This window comes from Oncorhynchus mykiss, chromosome 10 (genome assembly GCF_057628025.1).
Source record: "Oncorhynchus mykiss isolate SJ-2025 chromosome 10, ASM5762802v1, whole genome shotgun sequence".
Classification (NCBI taxonomy): Eukaryota; Metazoa; Chordata; class Actinopteri; order Salmoniformes; family Salmonidae; genus Oncorhynchus; species Oncorhynchus mykiss.
Window position 1 is genome coordinate 8731119 of NC_143031.1, and position 23882 is coordinate 8755000.

Genomic DNA, 23882 nt, shown 5'->3' on the forward strand with positions numbered 1-23882 from the left:
TACAGCTCTTCACCAATCTGGTCTTTATGGGAGAGTGGCCAAACGGAAGCCACTCCTGAGAAAAAGGCACATGACACATAGAGTTTGCAAAAATGCTTGTGAAAGACTCTGAGACCGTAAGGCAAAAGATCCCATGGTCTAATGAAACAAAATGTTTACTGAATGCAAAGCGCTATGTCTGGAGAAAACCAAGCACAGCTCATCACCTGTCTAACACCATCCCTACCCTGAAGCATGGGGGTGGCAGCATCATGCTGTGGGGATGCTTTTCAGAGGCAGGGACTGAAAGACTGGTAAGGATATAAGGAACAATAAATGGAGCCAAATACAAGAAAACCCTTGATGAGAACCTGCTTCAGAGTGCAAACGTTGAACAGGACAATAACCCAAAGCATACAGCCAAAGCAATGCTGAAATGCTTCAGAACAAAATGTGAAAGTCATTGAGTGGCCCAACCAAAGTCCAGACTTTAGTCTCATTGAAGATCTGTGGAAGACTTGAAGATTGTTGTTCATGGTCGCTCCCCATCTAATTTAACAGAGTTTGAAAAAATCAGCAAGTAAGAACGGAAGAAAATCCCCAAATCTAGATGTGCAAAGCTGAAACAGACATACCCAAGACGTCGTAAAGCTGATACAGACATACCCAAGATGACATAAAGCTGAAACAGACATACCCAAGATGACATAAAGCTGAAACAGACATACCCAAGATGACATAAAGCTGATACAGACATACCCAAGATGACGTACTGTAAAGCTGAAACAGACATACCCAAGATGACATAAAGCTCATACAGACATACCCAAGACGACATAAATTCTGATACAGACATACCCAAGATGACATAAAGCTGATACAGACATACCCAAGACGACATAAAGCTCATACAGACATACCCAAGATGACATAAAGCTGATACAGACATACCCAAGATGACATAAAGCTGATACAGACATACCCAAGAATACGTAAAGCTGATACAGAAATACCCAAGATGGCATAAAGCTGTAATCACCGCCAAAGGTGCTTCTACAAAGTATTGACTCAGGGGTGGGTATAACTTAGATGGTTCTATATTTCATTTTCAATAAATTAGCAAACATTTCTAAAAACATGTTTTCACTTTGTCATTATGGGGTATTGTGTGTACATGAGTGAGACAAACATCTTTTTAATCCATTTTTTGAAAGTCAGGCTGTAACGCTACAAAATGTGGAATAAATCAAGGGGTATACATACTTTCTGAAGGCACTGAATATGGGGGAATACTGATGAGCCAGGGTTATAGATAAGGGGAAGGAATGGCATTAATTCAGGTGGTTCAGCTGCATTCACACATCATCTGTCTACGTTCTTAGTCATGTTCCTCAAAGAGAGAAGAAGAGAGGCGAGGAAGGAAGTGGGGGGGGGGGGGAAGTTCTCTCCACTTCATAGATCTTTCTCACTGTCATCACCCCAGACTCCAGATTAACCCAGTGCAAAAAAATAGTCAGCATTTCCATTTCCAGTATTGAAAGGGGGGGGAATCGTTTTCAAACTCAGGGCCCTTGGGAAAGCAGATATGAAGCAGCACCTTTACTTTGGCTGAGGAGAATACACAGGCATTCAGGCAGCAGCACCTCAGCCTGGCTGTCACAGTTTTAGGTGCGGTGACAGTGATTTCAGGTGACTGCCGTGAAAACAACCGGAGCAACTCTGCCTGGTACACAGTCTGCTGTGTAGCTCTTGAAATCCTCTGTTCTCTATATGCAGCAGTGCTGTGCTAAACAAACCACTCCTGATCACAAAAGCATTACACCTTTATAATACCAGTTTATTTACTAATCTACTTTTAAAGAAACGAGTACACGTGTGTTCAATGGAAGATGAGAGTAGAGGAAATCAACTGAGGCTTCACTGGATACGTTCAGTCAACTCAAGTTCTTCTGTAAGTCACAGCGGCATTGGAGCTTGCGCCATACAGCAGGTGAAGCCAAGAAAAGAGATGTAAAGAAAGAATGTAAAGAAAAGAGATGTACAGAAAAAAGGTGTAAAGAAAAGAGATGTAAAGAAAAAAGGTGTAAAGAAAGAATGTAAAGAAAAGAGATGTAAAGAAAAGAGATGTAAAGAAAAAAGGTGTAAAGAAAAGAGATGTAAAGAAAAAAGGTGTAAAGAAAGAATGTAAAGAAAAGAGATGTAAAGAAAAAATGTGTAAAGAAAAGAGATGTAAAGAAAAGAGATGTAAAGAAAAGTGTAAAGAAAAGAGATGTAAAGAAAAAAGGTGTAAAGAAAGAATGTAAAGAAAAGAGATGTAAAGAAAAAAGGTGTAAAGAAAGAATGTAAAGAAAAAAGGTGTAAAGAAATAATGTAAAGAAAAGAGATGTAAAGAAAAGAGATGTAAAGAAAAAATGTGTAAAGAAAAGAGATGTAAAGAAAAAAGGTGTAAAGAAAGAATGTAAAGAAAATAGATGTAAAGAAAAGAGATGTAAAGAAAAAAGGTGTAAAGAAAAGAGATGTAAAGACAAAATGTGTAAAGAAAAGAGATGTAAAGAAAAGAGATGTAAAGAAAAGAGATGTAAAGTAAAAAGGTGTAAAGAAAAAAGGTGTAAAGAAAAAAGGTGTAAATAAAAGAGATGTAAAGAAAAAAGGTGTAAAGAAAAAATATGTAAAGAAAAAAGATGTAAAGAAAAAAGGTGTAAAGAAAATAGATGTAAAGAAAAAAGGTGTAAAGAAAAGAGATGTAAAGAAAAAATGTGTAAATTACATTTTAGTGACTACAAAGGATCAAAAGAAAAGTTCATATTAAGATAATTTTACTTGTCAATTGTTACCCCAGGTCCAACTGAATTACTGACTACTGCTTTATCCCAACCTCTGAAAGACACTCGTACAGTACATATACAGGCTGGAGAGGCTGGAGCAGGGGACTGTTACATACATATAGAGGCTGGAGCAGGGGACTGTTACATACATATAGAGGCTGAAGACATCGAAGCAGGGGACTGTTACATACATATAGAGGCTGAAAAGGTTGGATCATGGGACTGTTACATACATATGGAGGCTGAAAAGGTTGGATCGGGGGACTGTTATATACATATAGAGGCTGAAAAGGTTGGATCAGGGGACTGTTATATACATATAGAGGCTGGAGCAGGGGACTGTTACATACATATAGAGGCTGGAGCAGGGGACTGTTACATACATATAGAGGCTGAAGACATCGAAGCAGGGGACTGTTACATACATATAGAGGCTGAAAAGGTTGGATCAGGGGACTGTTACATACATATAGAGGCTGAAAAGGTTGGATCGGGGGACTGTTATATACATATACAGGCTGAAAAGGTTGGATCAGGGGACAGTTATATACATATACAGGCTGAAAAGGTTGGATCAGGGGACTGTTACATACATATAGAGGCTGGAGCAGGGGACTGTTACATACATATAGAGGCTGAAGACATCGACGCAGGGGACTGTTACATACATATAGAGGCTGAAAAGGTTGGATCATGGGACTGTTACATACATATAGAGGCTGAAAAGGTTGGATCAGGGGACTGTTATATACATATAGAGGCTGAAAAGGTTGGATCAGGGGACTGTTATATACATATAGAGGCTGGAGCAGGGGACTGTTACATACATATAGAGGCTGGAGCAGGGGACTGTTACATACATATAGAGGCTGAAGACATCGAAGCAGGGGACTGTTACATACATATAGAGGCTGAAAAGGTTGGATCAGGGGACTGTTACATACATATAGAGGCTGAAAAGGTTGGATCGGGGGACTGTTATATACATATAGAGGCTGGAGCAGGGGACTGTTACATACATATAGAGGCTGGAGCAGGGGACTGTTACATACATATAGAGGCTGGAGCAGGGGACTGTTACATACATATAGAGGCTGAAGACATCGAAGCAGGGGACTGTTACATACATATAGAGGCTGAAAAGGTTGGATCAGGGGACTGTTACATACATATAGAGGCTGAAAAGGTTGGATCGGGGGACTGTTATATACATATACAGGCTGAAAAGGTTGGATCAGGGGACAGTTATATACATATACAGGCTGAAAAGGTTGGATCAGGGGACTGTTACATACATATAGAGGCTGAAAAGGTTGGATCGGGGGACTGTTATATACATATACAGGCTGAAAAGGTTGGATCAGGGGACTGTTATATACATATAGAGACTGAAAAGGTTGGATCAGCGGACTGTTATATACATATAGAGGCTGAAAAGGTTGGATCAGGGGACTGCTATATACATATAGAGGCTGAAAAGGTTGGATCATGGGACAGTTACATACATATAGAGGCTGAAAAGGTTGGATCAGGGGACTGTTATATACATATACAGGCTGAAAAGGTTGGATCAGGGGACTGTTATATACATATAGAAGCTGAAAAGGGTTGGATCGGGGGACTGTTACATACATATAGAGGCTGAAAAGGTTGGATCAGGGAATTGTTATATACATATAGAGGCTGGAGCAGGGGACTGTTACATACATATAGAGGCTGAAGACATCGAAGCAGGGGACTGTTACATACATATAGAGGCTGAAAAGGTTGGATCATGGGACTGTTACATACATATAGAGGCTGAAAAGGTTGGATCGGGGGACTGTTATATACATATAGAGGCTGAAAAGGTTGGATCAGGGGACTGTTATATACATATAGAGGCTGGAGCAGGGGACTGTTACATACATATAGAGGCTGGAGCAGGGGACTGTTACATACATATAGAGGCTGAAGACATCGAAGCAGGGGACTGTTACATACATATAGAGGCTGAAAAGATTGGATCAGGGGACTGTTACATACATATAGAGGCTGAAAAGGTTGGATCGGGGGACTGTTATATACATATAGAGGCTGAAAAGGTTGGATCAGGGGACTGTTATATACATATAGAGGCTGGAGCAGGGGACTGTTACATACATATAGAGGCTGGAGCAGGGGACTGTTACATACATATAGAGGCTGGAGCAGGGGACTGTTACATACATATAGAGGCTGAAAAGGTTGGATCAGGGGACTGTTACATACATATAGAGGCTGAAAAGGTTGGATCGGGGGACTGTTATATACATATACAGGCTGAAAAGGTTGGATCAGGGGACAGTTATATACATATACAGGCTGAAAAGGTTGGATCAGGGGACTGTTACATACATATAGAGGCCGAAAAGGTTGGATCAGGGGACTGTTATATACATATAGAGACTGAAAAGGTTGGATCAGCGGACTGTTATATACATATAGAGGCTGAAAAGGTTGGATCAGGGGACTGCTATATACATATAGAGGCTGAAAAGGTTGGATCATGGGACAGTTACATACATATAGAGACTGAAAAGGTTGGATCAGGGGACTGTTATATACATATACAGGCTGAAAAGGTTGGATCAGGGGACAGTTATATACATATACAGGCTGAAAAGGTTGGATCAGGGGACTGTTATATACATATAGAGGCTGAAAAGGGTTGGATCAGGGAATTGTTTTATACATATAGAGGCTGGATCAGGGGACTGTTATATACATATAGAGGCTGAAAAGGTTGGATCAGGGGACTGTTATATACATATAGAGGCTGAAAAGGTTGGATCAGGGGACAGTTACATACATATAGAGGCTGAAAAGGTTGGATCAGGGGACTGTTCTATACATACAGAGGCTGAAAAGGTTGGATGGGGGGACTATTATATACATATAGATACTGAAAAGGTTGGCTCAGGGGACTGTTATATACATATAGAGGCTGAAAAGGTTGGATCAGGGGACTGTTACATACATATAGAGGCTGAAAAGGTTGGATCAGGGGACTGTTATATACATATAGAGGCTGAAAAGGTTGGATCAGGGGACAGTTACATACATATAGAGGCTGAAAAGGTTGGATCAGGGGACTGTTCTATACATACAGAGGCTGAAAAGGTTGGATGGGGGGACTATTATATACATATACAGGCTGAAAAGGTTGGATCAGGGGACAGTTATATACATATACAGGCTGAAAAGGTTGGATCAGGGGACTGTTACATACATATAGAGGCTGAAAAGGTTGGATCAGGGGACTGTTACATACATATAGAGGCTGAAAGGTTGGATCAGGGGACTGTTACACACATATAGAGGCCTGGATCAGGGGGCTGTTACACTGGGCGCCCGTGGAGCAATTGTTGTGGGAGGTTAAGTGACTTGCTAAAGGGGAACAACAGCAGGCAATGGCATCTAGGATTTGATTCCAGCAACCCTCTGATTGTTCGCTCACTTCCTGAAAGATTTTGTTCCCTGTCAGACCCAGGATTCAAACTGGCAACCCTCCTACTGCGAGTTCGCCTTTCACGAGTGGTGCAGCGGTCTACGGCACTGCATCTCAATGCTAGAGGCATCACTACAGACCCTGGTTCGATTCCAGGCTGTATCACAACCGGCCATGATTGGGAGTCCCATAGGGCGGCTCACAATTGGCCCAGCGTCGTCCAGATTAGGGTTTGGCCGGGGTAGGCCTTCAATATAAATAAGAATTTGTTCTTAGCTGACTTGCCTAGTTAAATACAGGTTAAATAAATAATAGAAATAAGTGCTAGGCTACCTGCACCCCGTCACCTAAGTGTGGTTTACTTCACCTAAGTAAAGTACCTAAGTGTGGTTTACTTCACCTAAGTAAAGTACCTAAGTGTGGTTTACTTCACCTAAGTAAAGTACCTAAGTGTGGTTTACTTCACCTAAGTAAAGTACCTAAGTGTGGTTTACTTCACCTAAGTAAAGTACCTAAGTGTGGTTTACCATCCAATATGCCCAGACTAATTAGCGTGTACCTTCGGTGTTTGTCTTGTAGGCCTGACAGTGCTGCAGAAGATTCTGGATACAGCAGCAGAGAGGACATGGCAGGTGACATCAGTGAACCTGGACAGTGGTATGGATCAGGTGGCCTTCCTGAAGGTGGTCCAGGACCTAGAGAAGAAGAAGGAGTACAACATCATCCTGGACTGTGAGCTGGAGAGACTCAACTTGATCCTCAACCTGGTAAACAACATCAGATTGATAGACAGTCCAGTAATGAAACAAAGGGGAGGTGACTATTGAGAGCTTAATGCATGAAGAGATGGTCTGTAAACTAGACAGATTAGTTCAGTAATTGGATCGGATGGGTTCACACCAACAAGAAGACCATGCAGCTAGAGTAACAAAATAACCCTTCCTCCTCTTACTGAGTATTACAACTCAAACTATTGACAAAGGTTCAGTTGCAGGGGTTCAGTTTGAACACTGCTTGGTACTGTTATAGTGTCTCTGTTCTATACTGGGCCAGTCTCAGGGGGACAGTGGAGGGAAGTTTGTAATGAAGACAAAGATAGATGTGTATGACTTGGATTCCATGCTGTTGCTGGAAGATCATATCATCAGCCAGTTCTCCAGGGACAATATTGTTCCCTGGTACCATTTATATATTGTACTATAAATAGGAATCACCACAGTGAGTAGAGCTGGACTAAAACTATTCAAAAACCTAGCTTAAGAAACATTCATAGACCTTTTTTATAAATGTAGTCTATCTTGTTTGGGAGGGATAACAGTTCCTTTGAGCTATTTTGAATATGTACGATCTCTTTAGTCCCGTCGGGCCAGTAACCGAGAGGTCACTGGTTCAAATCCTTAAGCCGACTCTGTGAAAAATCTGTCGATGTGCCCTTGAGCAAGGCACTTAACCCTAATTGCTCTCGTACGGCGCTTTAGATAAGAGCTTCTGCTAAATGACTCAAATGTAAAAATGTCATGGTTTCTGAATAGCAGAGAGCTAGTGAAATTAGCATATTCAAAAACATGTAGTTTACAGATAAGCATTTAGAAATATGGTCAGGCTCAATTATCCCTGACGGGCTGCTTCATTCTGTCTCCCAGAGGCGATCCCGGGCCTGTCCATCACAGGTGTACTAGTGATTTTGATACAGATTGTGAACATGTAGTCATTAACGCTCTAATTGGGCTTCCCACAGTGACAGATGCCAAATCCTTCCCAGCCCTCCACGGTGAGTTGTTCCAGCTGCCCTCTTTCTGCTGAGCACTGATATTTTACTCAGACATGCAGGCAGAGACAGGAGATGAGTAATTCATTTCCTCAAAGACAGGAACAATTAGCTTCTATTTGGGAGGACTGCGATACATTTTTTTAATTTAACAATTATTCAACTATGCATGTCAGTTAAGAACAAATTCTTATTTACAATGACGGTCTACCCCGGCCAAACCCTAGGGGTGGCAGGTAGCCTAGTGGTTAGAGCTTTGGACTTGTTGCTAGGTTGCTAGGTCAAATCCCTGAGCTGACAAGGTTAAACTCTGTCGTTCTGCCTCCTGAACAAGGCGGTTAACCCACTGTTCCCCAGTAGGCTGTCATTGTAAATAAGAATTTGTTCTTAACTGACTTGCCTAATTAAATAAAGATATATATATATTTTTTTAAACCTAACCCGGATGACACTGGGCCAATTGTGCACCACCCTATGGGATTCCCAATCACAGCCAGATGTGATACAGCCTGGAGTCAAACCAGGGACTGTAGTGACGCCTCTTGCACTGAGATGCAGTGCCCTTAAACAGATGCGCCACTCAGGATTAATGGGACACCTCAATCCACATCTGGAATGCAATAGCTTTCAAAATGCTTTCATTGACGAGTTGCCAAATGGACATCATTTCCCCATTTTGTTATGCTTTCCAGATCGCTGCTCAGAAGAAGAACCTAAAGAATTACCACTACATATTGGCAAACCTGGTAAGTCTAGCCCTCTCTGAAACAATTGAAGCTTTGATTCAACATGCAGGCTCCAATGTAATTTCATTGTCATTTTATTTTCAATCCATCTGAAATGTCTTCTTTGTAGATATTGCTGGAGCTGCCAGTCAAGAGAACTCTACTGTGAAATTGATAGGATTTTTTGTTGCTGCTGTTGTTGTTGTTGTTGTTCTGATCACGACGCTACTCACGCCCCCATTGAGAAGTAAAATAACACTGTACCTTCATCCCCACTGAACGATTACAAACATGTAAGCACAACTGTAGTTTCGTATTCTGCAGAATTGATGGAAACCGATTGTTTCGACTAATCTGTGGTGGCGTTGTTCCATGTATTGGTGCCTGTTCATCTTCTCTGTATCTGACAGACCAGTAGAGCTTCTGCTTGTCTGTGCAGAACACAATGTAGACAGATTGCTGATTACCCGCTGAGCAAGTATATTATCATTTCTAGTCCTTTAAGGCAATTGTAGGGCTCTGAGCTTCTGTGTGTGTGTGTGTGTGTGTGTGTGTGTGTGTGTGTGTGTGTGTGTGTGTGTGTGTGCATGGGCGTGCTTGTACATGCTTACACTATACTTGCGCATATATATATATATATATATATATATATATATGGTTGGTTTTATATATATATATTTGGTATATGAATGTGTGTGTGCTTTTGTTCTTTGCGTAACTAAACAGAAGTTAATTTTCCATTATTATTAATGGGCTCAATTCATTGCTTTATGTTAATATTCATTGGCCACCAGACCCAATGAGTTCCTAAATACCAGCAATAGTAGGTAGGAACTCTGTTAGAATGATTCTGCATTCCACACATATCCAATTGTAGTGAAGCATAGTTGCCTCGTAAGTCATTCCATGTCTAGGTTTGCCTGTCACGTTAGCATAGCTTCATATAGAGATCAGAGGTCAACTGTCACCCATGAAGCAACAAGCTAGCCTCTATTTTAAATCAAATCCAATTGTATTTGTCACATGCGCCAAATACGACAGATGTAAACCTTACAGTTAAATGCTTACTTACAAGTTTATATATATATAAATAAATGTAGCAAATAATTAAAGAGCAGCAGTAAAATAACAATAACGAGGCTATATACAGGGGGTAAGAAAAATTATTTATCCAGTTCAAAGTGAGTAATCGCTGTTCTGATGTCCAGAAGCTCTTTTTGGTCATAAGAGACAGTAGCAGAAACTTTATGTACAAAATAAGTTACAGACAATGCAAAAAAAACGAACAAAATAGCATGGTTGGTTAAGAGCCCATAAAACAGCGGCCATCTTTCTATGTTTGCCTCTCACGTTAGCATAGCTTCATATAGAGATCAACCACCCGAGCCACTACCTGTTCACCCCGCAATCATCCAGAAGGCGAGTTCAGTACAAGTGCATCAAAGCTGGGACTGAGAGACTAAAAAACAGCTTCTATCTCAAGGCCATCAGACTGTTAAACAGACATCACTAGCACATTAGATGCTTCTGCCTATAGGAATAGACTAGGAATCACTGGCCACTTTAAGGAATGGAACATTAGTCACTTTAATAATGTTTACATATCTATCATTACTCATCTCATATGTATATACTGTATTCTATACTATTCTACTGTATCTTAGTCACTTAATGTTTACATATCTATCATTACTCATCTCATATACTGTATTCTATAATATTCTACTGTATCTTAGTCACTTAATGTTTACATATCTATCATTACTCATCTCATATGTATATACTGTATTCTATACTATTCTACTGTATCTTAGTCACTTAATGTTTACATATCTATCATTACTCATCTCATATACTGTATTCTATAATATTCTACTGTATCTTAGTCACTTAATGTTTACATATCTATCATTACTCATCTCATATGTATATACTGTATTCTATACTATTCTACTGTATCTTAGTCACTTAATGTTTACATATCTATCATTACTCATCTCATATACTGTATTCTATAATATTCTACTGTATCTTAGTCACTTAATGTTTACATATCTATCATTACTCATCTCATATGTATAAACTGTATTCTATACTATTCTACTGTATCTTAGTCACTTAATGTTTACATATCTATCATTACTCATCTCATATACTGTATTCTATAATATTCTACTGTATCTTAGTCACTTAATGTTTACATATCTATCATTACTCATCTCATATACTGTATTCTATAATATTCTACTGTATCTTAGTCCGTTCAACTCTGACATCGCTCGTACATATGTATATTGTCTTAATTCATTCCTACTTAGATTTTTGTGTATTGGGTATATGTTGTGTAATTTGTTTAATATTACTTGTCAGATATTACTGCACTGTCAGAGCTAAAAGCACAAGCATTTCACTACACCCGCAATAACACCTGCTAATCAACATGTATGTGACCAATAAAATGTGTTTTGATTTGATTTGATTTGAGATCTGAGGTCAGCTGTCGCCCATGAAGCAACAAGCTAGCCGCTTGCTCTAGTGGTATGTCGTCTTGTGTTATACACAGTACTTCACCAGGAGAGGATGCTGTATGTTTGGCTTAAGGGTTGCATGTCAGGTCTAAACATCCACTCCAGAGGGCTCAACTCAAGAGGTCTAGAAACATTTGTTGTGGTAGAACACATAAAGTGGACTGTGAAATATAGAGGGGGGGGGAATGGTGACTTCACCGTCAGGATTGTTAAATTCCTAACTGGATTGTGCCATAGGAAACATAGATAATAATGATTAAAAGGTGGCAAGATGCAACACTCTGCGGTTCCTTACCATTTGAACCATTTGCCAGATGGGGCACACACTCACACACACACACACACACACACTCACACACACACTCACACTCACACACACACATGTACACACACACACACACACACACGCATGCTCGCACACACACACACACACACACACACGTGCACACACACACACTCATACTTCCTCTGTTTATTGATTAAGTATGGTCTATGTAACGAAACGTGATCTTAGTTATCAGCCTGTGAAGACCCCCTAAACTTCCAACACTCTTCTTATTATTTATAGCCTCGGAGGGAGGAGGGGCGGGGGGAGGGAGGGGGGGGGTAAGAATGGAATATGTGATCTGTGACTTTTTATCATTCAAATAAAGCGTTCAAAGAGTGTTTGCTGAAGCCTGTTTCCGAGGCCAGCTGCAGCGTGACTCCAGCTGGGTAAGTTTAATGTGGTTAGACGTTCTTACTCTGGAGACACAGGTAATTAAATGCAAACAAGGTGAGGGGAGCCGCTCCCACTTGGTTGTCCACCGTATCCCTAAGTCAATCAAAGATGGCACTAGGAACAATTCGATTCGAAGATCCGGAATAACCTCCGACAAGCAGATTTGTAATTACATGTCCTTGTTCCACTTGTGTAACAACCTATACCGCTAAACCCTTATTACAGTATAATTACATAGTATTTACATAGTAATTACATGTAACTACTATGTTATAAATATCATGTATTACTATTTAGTTACATATTCATTAGTGTACATTTAAGGTGAAGTGTTACCAAAGTTCCATTTTGAAGTCGTCATGCTGTGTCTGATGTGTGTTTCAATGGACTGTACACACTTCCTTGAATGCTCAGAGACTGTGGGAGTGCTGTCCTGTGTTTGACTTGGTTCTATCTTTGCACGACTACAAGTAGTCATATTTGTAAATCAAAATAGTAAAAGAGGGCAGATGCAGTTGAAAAGACATCCGCTTGTCAAACTGTAGAATAGTGGTTTTCATTTCCTGCTTCATAGATTTGTAGTGACTGCCTGGACCTGCCCACTGGGCACAGACATCAGTTCAACGTCTAGTTTTGATTTACATTTGGTTGAGTTGTCAACTAACGTGAATTCAATGTGAAATCAACAAAAACAGTCACCATGTCAGTGGATATAGGTAAAGGTAAAAGGTAAAAATGTGGCTGAAAATATTCAAATTCCCAGACGTTGATGACTTCATTTAAATCCAATCAGTTTTCCATGTTGATTCAACGTCAGCACATTGACTTTTAGGTGTTGAAATGACGTAGAAACAACGTTGATTCAACGTCAGCACATTGACTTTTAGGTGTTGAAATGACGTGGAAACAACGTTGATTCAACGTCAACACATCGACTTTTAGGTGTTGAAATGACGTAGAAACAACGTTGATTCAACGTCAGCACATCGACTTTTAGGTGTTGAAATGACGTGGAAACAGCGTTGATTCAACGTCAGCACATTGACTTTTAGGTGTTGAAATGACGTGGAAACAACGTTGATTCAACGTCAGCACATTGACTTTTAGGTGTTGAAATGACGTGGAAACAACGTTGATTCAACGTCAGCACATTGACTTTTAGGTGTTGAAATGACGTGGAAACAACGTTGATTCAACGTCAGCACATTGACTTTTAGGTGTTGAAATGACGTAGAAACAACGTTGATTCAACGTCAGCACATTGACTTTTAGGTGTTGAAATGACGTAGAAACAACGTTGATTCAACAAGTTTTTGCCCAGTGGGTGACTTCTCAAGTGGGGTTGAACAGCTGAATAGCAGCTCTAAGAAATCCAAGCTTTCAGTACCGGCACTCTGAAAAAACACTGTCATCCAATGATCTGCTCCATCCTTACGGCTAAGCCATGTTTGGTTCTGTTTTGTTTACTTAGCTTAAGTTTGCTTCTGTTCTATGGTAAGAATTTGATTCCTTCTTTCTCAGGGATTTTTGGACATGAACTTCACTGAGTTCCAGAAGAGTGGTGCCAACATCACCGGGTTCCAACTAATGAACTACTCAGACGAAAATGTCAGCAAGGTCATAGAGGAGTGGGTGGACTTTGACAGCAAAGACCTTAAGCTACCCAAGAGAAGACTGAAGGTATGATCAAACTGTCTCAGAGATCTTTCCATTCATGTTCTCAAGATTCCAATAATGTTGCCTCCTTGGATTTGCCCTCTTAGTACACAGGAGCCCTCACATACGACGGAGTGAGCGTCATGGCAACCGCCTTTCAGAACCTCCGGAAGCAACGTATTGACATCTCCCGGCGAGGCAACGCTGGCGAGTGTCTGGCCAACCCACCAGCTCCCTGGGGCCAGGGTATCGACATCCAGAGAGCCCTACAGCAGGTAGGCAGATAGCACCACTCACTCCACAGCCACAGAGAATAGAAGGACTAGGCTTCAAACTCAACGCTAGCTGCACAGGCAATTAATCATGTTTGACTATGAGAAATACTGTACAATAGAAAACAATACTAGCTTAATTAAGTACTATTGTGTTAAACCCTCAGTTAAATGCAAACTTGTGAGCTATATGTACAGTAATCCTTAAATAGTTATCTTGTGACCTGTAGAATTGTAGGATTTCAAATATTATGTTAGATATCATGCAATGTCAAAACAACCAGCTGGTAATATTGGAATCCTGAAATAGCAATATTGTGTTCTTGAGATAAGAAAATGACATTTTTGCAGTTTTTGCTCCTAGCTATAATATAATCATGCAGTATTGTGTAAAAAATATATTATATCGGTGGTAGGCAGCAGGCCCAAACTGGCCCATCAAGTGATTATTTTTGGGGCTCACCAAAGTTTTTAGTAAAAAAAAGAATAATAATTATAGGATTTGAGCTTTTGGTAAAAAAGGACTGATAAATCACCAGGAAATCACTAAAATTGAGTTTAATTTAGGAAATCTGTTCCCAAGTATTCCCACCAATATAAAAAGGAGACGTTATAACGTCATCAAAGAAATCCCCCAACCATCCGCTCAGACAAAAATCTTCCCGCAGCTGAATCTAGTTGCCTACCCTTGTATTAGGTGTTGATTTCTTTGCGTACTGTAGCAACCAGTTGAGCGTTATTCGTTTTTCAGATTCCAGGTTGCACAGATACAGGTCTCAGAGAGTTAGCAGTTCTTCATACCAATCCTGGTCCATATCTGATTTGTCCTACAGGTTCGAATTGAGGGCATGACTGGACATGTCCAGTTTAACGAGAAAGGCCATCGGACCAACTACACGGTCAGCGTCATGGAGCTGAGCCCGAGTGGACCGCTGAAGGTGAACTGGGACTTGTCCGTAACCTCTAGAATTATCAATCAACCTCTTTTTATCCTCCTCAGGGGAAATATGTTGTGTTAGATAGTTAGGTCGGATACTGTATGACACTTGACCTTACCAGTAGGAGTAATTCATCAGAGAACATCACCCTCAATGGACTCATCATCTCAACTGTAATTGTCTGGACACATTGTTTTCATCTTAACTACAAATCCTTTTTTAAGACGCTTTGTTAAAAAAAACTTGACTAATTATTCACTAGCATTGTGCCCAGCAACAAGAACCCCTGGAGCCAAATTGAACCCCTGGAGCCAAATTGAACCCCTGGAGCCAAATTGAACCCCTGGAGCCAAATTTAACCCCTAGAGCCAAATTGAACCACTGGAGCCAAATTGAACCCCAGGAGCCAAATTGAACCACTGGAGCCAAATTGAACCACTGGAGCCAAATTGAACCACTGGAGCCAAATTTAACCCCTGGAGCCAAATTGAACCCCAGGAGCCAAATTGAACCACTGGAGCCAAATTTAACCACTGGAGCCAAATTGAACCCCAGGAGCCAAATTGAACCACTGGAGCCAAATTGAACCACTGGAGCCAAATTGAACCACTGGAGCCAAATTTAACCCCTGGAGCCAAATTTAACCACTGGAGCCAAATTGAACCACTGGAGCCAAATTGAACCACTGGAGCCAAATTTAACCACTGGAGCAAAATTGCATTTGCAAAAAATGAATGTCCAATGTTCACATCATACCAGTATGTGACATATTTGTTTTCATAGCGCAGTTGTAGGATTTTCATATTATTTATTCATATCTGAAGAATTTGTTTGTCAATCAGAAAAGGAATTTCCCTAGCTCTTCGAGTTTCGAATATATCAATATATATTTCATTTGGGAAAATGCACAGCATATCAGAGTAAATGAGCTCAGCAAAAAAATAATCGTCCCTTTTTCAGGACTCTGTCTTTCAAAGATAATTAGTAAAAATCCAAATAACTTCACAGATTTTCATTGTAAAGGGTTTAACACTGTTTCCCATGCTTGTTCAATGAACCATAAACAGTTAATGAACATGCACCTGTGGAACGGTCGTTAAGACACTAACAGCTTACAGACGGTAGGCAATTAAGGTCACAGTTATGAAAACTTAGGACACTAAAGAGGCCTTTCTACTGACTCTGAAAAACACCAAAAGAAAGATACCCAGCGTCCCTGCTCATCTGTGTGAACGTGCCTTAGGCATGCTGCAAGGAGGCATGAGGACTGCAGATGTGGCCAGGGCAATAAATTGCAATGTCTGTACTGTGAGATGCCTAAGACAGCGCTACAAGTAGACAGGACGAACAGCTGATCGTCCTCGCAGTGGCAGACCACGTGTAACAACACCTGCACAGGATTGGTACATCCGAATATCACACCTGGGGGACAGGTACAGGATGACAACAACAACTGCCCGAGTTACACCAGGAACACACAATCCCTCCATCAGTGCTCAGATTGTCCGCAATAGGCTGAGAGAAGCTGGACTGAGGACTTGTAGGCCTGTTGTAAGGCAGGTCCTCACCAGACACCACCAGCAACAACGTCGCCTATGGGTACAAACCCACCATTACTGGACCAGACAGGACCGAAGGAATGAGCGTTACACCGAGGCCTGTACTCTGGAGCGGGATCGATGGAGGGTGGAGGTGGAGGGTCCATCATGGTCTGGGGCGGTGTGTCCCAGCATCATCGGACTGAGCTTGCTGTCATTGCAGGGAATCTCAAAGCTTTGCGTTACAGGGAAGACATAATCCTCCCTCATGTGGTCCCCTTCCTGTAGACACATCCTGACATGACCCTCCAGCATGACAATACCACCAGCCATACTGCACGTTCTGTGCATGATTTTCTGCAAGACAGGATAGTCAGTGTTCTGCCATGGCCAGCGACTAGCCCGGATCTCAATCCCATTGAGCACGTCTGGGACCTGTTGGATCGGAGGGTGAGGGCTAGGGCCATTCCCCCCAGAAATGTCCGGGAACTTGCAGTTGTCTTGGTGGAAGAGTGGGGTAACATCTCACAGCAAGAACTGGGAAATCTGGTGCAGTCCATGAGGAGGAGATGCACTGCAGAACTTAATGCAGCTGGTGGCTACACCAGTTACTGACTGTTACTTTTGATTTTGACCCCTCCCCCCTTTGTTCAGGGACACATTATTCCATTTATGTTAGTCACACGTCTGTGGAACTTGTTCAGTTTATGTCTCAGTTGTTGAATCTTGTTATGTTCATACAAATATTTACACATGTTAAGTTTGCTGAAAATAAATGCAGTTGACAGTGAGAGGATGTTTATTTTTTTGCTGAGTTTACATGAATGCAACCATTGGCTATAGTACTCAGTGAACAAGCAGCTCATTGGCTATAGTACTCAGTGAACCAGCAGCTCATTGGCTATAGTACTCAGTGATCTTGCATACTGTATTTGGAGCAAATTCCTCATATCATTTGGCATGCAAGGTATTTGTACATTAAGATGACTCTCTTCAATGTTATCACCGACACAGTCTTACAACCTGAGAATAAGATAAGCTGGCCCTGACGTACGGTAGGAGGTCTTGGTTATCACTGAGTATAGCGTAAGGACTAGCTAGGGGATTAGCTATATGAGTTAATGGATGTTCTTATACCCAAACAAAGAGGTGTAATGGGTTTGCACTCAAAAACATATATTGCATAAAGCTTACTTCATCATTAAACAAATTTTTTACTGCGTCAGGGATAGTTTCGTCTTTACAGCCTTCTTTAGTGTTTAGGTACAACTTTCTGTAATTCAAAACAGCATTTGTAGGGAACAGCAGATGGGTAGCAGGTGGTTGTAATCAGGGTTGCCACTCATCTGCCAATCAGGGATGTGGCTTTTCTGGTCTACCTGTATACAGACTAGTCATAAAAAAAGATACACGTATAGGGGTAATTATAGGGTATGGGAGCGGGCACAAAGCACAACTCACAAATCAATCGCCCCAGGTGTCCGCTCGCCTAAATACATCACATCAATTGATGAGATAGCCCACCACAAAGAACATCAGGCAAAGCTGTTCATAAATATTCAGGGCCCTCATAAACAAAATGCTAAATCTGATATGGACAGTGTTCTTATGCCCACGCTACGTGTGTGTAGGCTAATTGTGCTTCAGTGATATTAATATGTCTTACACTATAAATAGAAGTGTATGATTTCCTCCTCAGTGTGTGTTGATAGACTGTACTCTTTCTGACTGTAGGTGGGCTACTGGAACGAGAATGAGAACTATGTGAACACAGCGGTATACACGCCGGTGGTTGAAGAGTTCTTCGGACTGCAAAACAGGACCTACATAGTGACCAGTATCCTTGTGAGTCTCACTAGAATGAATGAATTACATTTTATTTTCGTGTCAAATCGGCGGTTGCCTTATGGGATTAATTGATACATAAACAAACATTACAATAATTCACTGTGATAATTTAAGTAATACTTCTTCTTCTAGCTTAACTGATAGGCTCAATGTTTGGATGCTGATAATGGGTTTCACTGACGAAAAAAGGACAATTATTTGAGGCTGTGTTTGATATGGCTATACTGGAAAATAGGAATTTTTAGGTTGGATTCACACAGGGATAGAAATTAGTGGCAACTATCCCAGAAAAAATTGGACAGTGAATTTATTTTAACTTTTCATATCCAAACGGCAGGGTTTATATTTCGTACAGCACATTCATCCATCTAAGCAATCCCTAAAATGGGCTATCATTACCAGTGGGTCAAGTCATCTACATGAGGGAGGGAAGGGGAGAGAGCGAAAAAGAGAGAGAGAGAGAGGGAGAGCGCAAGAGAGGGAGAGAGAGTAATGGACGGGGAGGGAGAAAGTAAGGGATGGGGAGAGAGAGAGTAATGGATGGGGAGAGAGAGAGAGAGAGAGAGAGAGATAGTAAGGGATGGGGAGGGAGAGTAAGGGTTGGGGAGAGAGAGAGGGAGAGTAAGGGATGAGGAGGGAGAGAGTAAGGGATGGGGAGAGAGAGAGAGGGGGAGAGCGCAAGAGAGAGCGGGAGAGGGAGCGAGTAAGGGATGGGGAGAGAGGGAGAGTAAGGGATGGGGAGGGAGAGGGAGAGAGAGCCCTTGTGTGTCTCAAAATGCTTCTGGCTAAATCTGAACTCTGAAATACTGTCCTTGTGAAACTATCTCAGCCCCACTATTTCCCGATTGTACTCTATGTTGTGTTCACCTGTGGCCTGGCCATGAGGGCTGCTTTCACAGCAGCTCTGTTCTGCTTTACCTGGAGGGTAGACCCAGAGCTCCACACAGCCCCTTTACAGTCATCCTGGCCTGGCCAGTCAGAAATAGCAGGAGTGCTGCTTGCCCATCAGATCTGAGTCACCCGACACTGAGGAGAAGGTGTGAGATTGTGTCCAGATCCCCGGGGGTAGCCACTTCCTCGCTATGAATAATGTCATTTGAAGGCCCCTTCGTATACACAAAGCAATTGACAGAAATTGATGTGAAGCCCCATGGTTGTAAACAAATTCATATATTATACCGTACCATGGACAAGTTTTTTATCCAGGGCCCCCTTTATAACGTTTGAAAAATGTCACAAATGCCTTCCCAAATGTTATTCCGCTACCAAATATGTTTTATTACGGTCATTTAAATGAACCCTCAATTTAATTATATTACTCTCTTTTACAGAAAGTGATTAGATCAATTGATAGCGACGGAGTATCAGTATACTTTCCAAGCAAAGTCAGATTTCTTTGACTCCTCAACTTTAGAAATGCGTAGCTCAGCTTCCGAATATCATAAAGACAAACCAAAGTTATTCCCATATGCATCCGAGGGACTTCTTCCTCTGGTATTTTACCACTTGTTTCTAGCCCAAAGCATCACAGATTTATGCGTCGTTTTAGATTAGTATAAACAATTGCGACTTATAAAAAATACAAATAATAACCTATGGTTTGTACTTTTTTTTACCCCTCAAATCAAGGAAAGTCCCTGGGAACCCCTAGAGTACATTGTCCCAGAGAAAGCTGGACAAGGAAAGCTTTATAAATGTCCCTTTTAAAAATGTGTGAAAAATGAATGGTGAATGCGTGCAGAGTGAAGGAAACCATGAAAAACAAACATCAATGTTGTCCTTCATGTTTCCTAGGAATCTCCATATGTGATGCTGAAGAAAAATCATGAGCAGCTGGTGGGGAACGATAAGTATGAGGGCTATTGTGTGGAGCTGGCCGCCGAGATCGCCAAGCATGTGGGCTATACTTATAAACTGGAGATCGTAGGGGATGGAAAGTACGGAGCCAGAGACGCTGAGTCCAAGATGTGGAACGGGATGGTGGGCGAGCTCGTTTATGGGGTTAGTAACCATCTCATGAACACACTGGGCAACTCACTAGGCTCTGAGAGAGGAGAAATGTGTTAATTGTACAGTCTCAGTCAACACAGCTGTCCATGGAATTCGTCCAATAGCAAGGACACATTTTGAATGCAACCACTTTCGGTTTATATACTGTAGTAGCAGTAACCAAAATGTTGCAGATGTGGTACAGTATCTGTCGTTTATACAACGGGGGGGTCTAATCCTGAATGCTGATTGTTTAGAACCGCATTCCAGCCGGTGTCTATTCCACAAGTTACCTCCGGCTAAATCTATGACGTTAAAATGCCTATTTACTCTGTTCCATCAGACTGTGCTATCCACTGTCTCATCAGCCCAGCCAGGCAATTTAGAAACTTCATCTTCACTATAAAAAGCATCTTGACATTATTTCACATTTCTTTTAGACTAACATGTAGTTTTCCAAGTACACACCATCTTTTATCTCAACCTTCACTCTAGCCTTTTCCCCCAGTCAATATTCAAGATTCAAGATTCAATATTCAATATTCAAGATTCAATATTCAAGATTCAGTATTCAAGATTCAGTATTCAAGATTCAGTATTCATACAGACACGACGTTAAACCTTAATCCAAACATAACAAATGCAAAAGACGTGTGCAATGATTTTGTTAGTGGCTGTTTGTCACATACTAAATACGTGAAAACAAATTCAATGTGGCCTTTAGTATAAATAATGTTTCCGTTGTGTTATTTTACAAGTCTGGAGCATATACTTATCTGCATTGTACATTTGTACATACATTTGTTCATTTGTACATACATTTGTTCATTTGTACATACATTTGTACATACATTTGTTCATTTGTACATACATTTGTACATACATTTGTACATTTATACATACATTTGTACATTTGCAACTGTAGCCAAAGGACATACTGCAGGGCATGCTTATTTCATTCCAACATTATGTTTTTATTTAATTTTTTTTACATACATTCTTTGTGATAACAATAACATCGTGTTGGAGAAGTATTTCACAGCTTTACTTCAGAAAGGACGCAGCGTGTCCTTACAAGAGATATAGTCGGACAAAGGTCTATACCTCTCACTTGACATATCCAGCAGCTTCCTCAATGTCAAAACACAATTCAGATGGGCCTTGATAGGCTGCCAAGTGATAGTGTGACAAGTAGTCAAACGCTGTTGTCTGGTAACCAAAGAATTGGGCAACAGGCAACAGATTGGGAACAGTACAGTATGTGGATTTGTATTCCAGGAAGGCTGTTTTATTGAAACGTCCCTAACAGAACTGTCACTTCTCATATCTTCCATTGTTCATGTGAATCATGTCAAAACACAATTTCTCTGCCCTCAGGAACTTGAGATGAAAGATACGCTCCTAGTTTGGTCGAGGGTACAGTAGGGTATTTGTTCTGTCCTTACAACGACAGAGGTGCTGGGTGGACTCAACCAAATCAAGTCTCGCTTGGAGGGGTTTTTATTTTATTTCTCTCAGTGTTGTAAGCCTAATATTTCTTGAAAGGGATTCATTACTATTCAGCTTGAAAAAGCTCAGTGTTTACGTTAGCTGGAGAGTGATTTTAGAAACTTGTCTTATGGGAACAGAGTTTACTATTACTGAGCCGTATGCTAATCCATGTGATTTACATTCCTTCACATCACCTTAAAGGGTCAATCTGCAGTTGTTACATCCCATTTTTATTTATTTTTTACACTTACGGACCCATTGATTCTTGAATAAAATTGCTTATTGATGCCTCATGAGCTTAGTTCAACTTTTGTACCCCATCAGAGCCCAAAATGTAAGCTTGTTTTACTCTCTTATTATAAACAAAGTAAATGTAAACAGACACCATATAGCCTCAAGATATGGTTAAAACTATACTTTGGTGTCGTGGATGGTAAGTCCTTGAATCGATAGCTCTGTCTATGAATTGAAAATGGTTTATTATGGTTTATATTGGTTTTGGTTTATATTTATTTGTTTCTTTATTTAACTAGGCAAGTTAAGAACTATTTCTTATTTACAGTGACGGCCTACACCAGCCAAACCTGGACGACCCTGGGCCAATCGTGCGCCTACCTATGGGACTCCTATGGGACTCCCAATCACAGCTGGTTGTGATACAGCCTTCGAGCACTGAGATGCAGTGCCTTAGACCGCTACGCCACTCAGGAGCCCTGGTTTCTTTAGCCACATCCCTCAGCTTTTTACCAAAGCAGGGGCTGGGAAAATGCTTTGTTATTGTTGCAATTGCCGATTGCCCCTTTAAGGAAATGCTTTTGTCATATCCACTTGAAGTCTTTATGGCTGGAAGGACGAATACAGACATGGATTTCTGAGTGTAGGGATAATGTTTGAAGCACAAATACAGACATGGATTTCTGAGTGTAGGGATAATGTTTGAAGGACGAATACAGACATGAATTTCTCAGTGTAGGGATAATGTTTGAAGGACGAATACAGACGTGGATTTCTGAGTGTAGGGATAATGTTGGTGAATGATACATAGAGCTACATAGATGAACACGTAATTCTCTCCTTGACTCCTAGAAAGCAGATGTAGCAGTAGCCCCGTTGACCATCACTCTGGTGAGAGAGGAGGTGATCGACTTCTCCAAGCCCTTCATGTCCCTGGGCATCTCCATCATGATCAAGAAGCCCACCAAGTCAAAACCAGGTGTCTTCTCCTTCCTCGACCCACTGGCCTACGAGATCTGGATGTGCATCGTGTTTGCCTACATCGGTGTGAGCGTGGTTCTCTTCCTGGTCAGCCGCTTCAGCCCGTACGAGTGGCAGGGGGACGACTCAGATGGAGAGGAGGGCCAGGAGCAGCAGCAGAGACAGCAGTCGTTCAGTCCCAGGAGAGAGCCAGGACAGTCCCAGTCCCAACCGGGCCAAAACCAGGGCCAAGGACAGGGCCAGTCCCAGTCCCAACCGGGCCAAAACCAGGGCCAAGGACAGGGCCAGAGCCAGAGTGAGGGGCACACCAATGAGTTTGGGATATTCAACAGCTTGTGGTTCTCGCTGGGCGCCTTCATGCAGCAGGGCTGTGACATCTCGCCAAGGTAAGCAAACCTTTTTTCGACCCCCCACTGTTACCTGTAGTGTTTCCACTAACAACATCCTTTCACACTATAAAAGACTCCCCACAGTGAAGACATGGAAGATGAGTCATCAGCAGAAAGGATACAGAGGCATCCTGCCGAACAGAACAGATCAGATCAGAAGACATCAGAACATATCAGAAAATAACAGATCCGAACAGCACAGATCAGAACAGCACAGATCAGAACAGATCAGATCAGAAGACATCAGAACATATCAGAAAATAACAGATCAGAACAAAACAAGAGCAGAGTGACAGACTGACTGACAGTATGTCTGGACTGGGCCTTCAGGAGCCGGTGTTCTTATCACAACCCAAGACAGCAGTCATGGGGTGCAGGCCAGACCCTGGTCAGGGGTTCCCTAGGTCCAAGCCCAGCCCCAGGGTCCAGTCCAGGCTGCTGTTGGAGGTGCGTGTAGTTGTGCTCTTATCAGGGCAGACATGGACATCAGCAGAAGCTTCTCAAAGAAGAGAGACAAAGATACTCCCTAAG

The 23882-nt window shown here is 41.5% G+C and overlaps 1 protein-coding gene across 7 annotated transcripts in view; it reads left to right on the plus strand.

Annotated features, from left to right (window-relative positions):
• gria1b (glutamate ionotropic receptor AMPA type subunit 1b) overlaps positions 1-23882 on the plus strand; it is a 99361-nt gene that overhangs the window by 52970 nt on the left and 22509 nt on the right. For 4 of the 7 annotated variants that reach the window (XR_005053567.2, XM_036989629.2, XM_036989628.2 and 1 more), the window contains exons 4-11: positions 6853-7040; positions 8734-8787; positions 13537-13695; positions 13779-13946; positions 14777-14881; positions 18154-18264; positions 20062-20268; positions 22834-23348. Coding sequence is in view for 4 of the 7 variants with exons in the window: in XM_036989629.2 (XP_036845524.2) it covers positions 6853-7040; positions 8734-8787; positions 13537-13695; positions 13779-13946; positions 14777-14881; positions 18154-18264; positions 20062-20268; positions 22834-23348 (1507 nt within the window). In the remaining 3 variants the exon portion in view is untranslated. Of the gene's footprint in view, positions 1-6852; positions 7041-8733; positions 8788-13536; positions 13696-13778; positions 13947-14776; positions 14882-18153; positions 18265-20061; positions 20269-22309; positions 23349-23882 lie in introns of those variants that run through there. The other 3 variants (XR_016484098.1, XR_016484099.1, XM_090188883.1) reach the window with 2 other exon arrangements.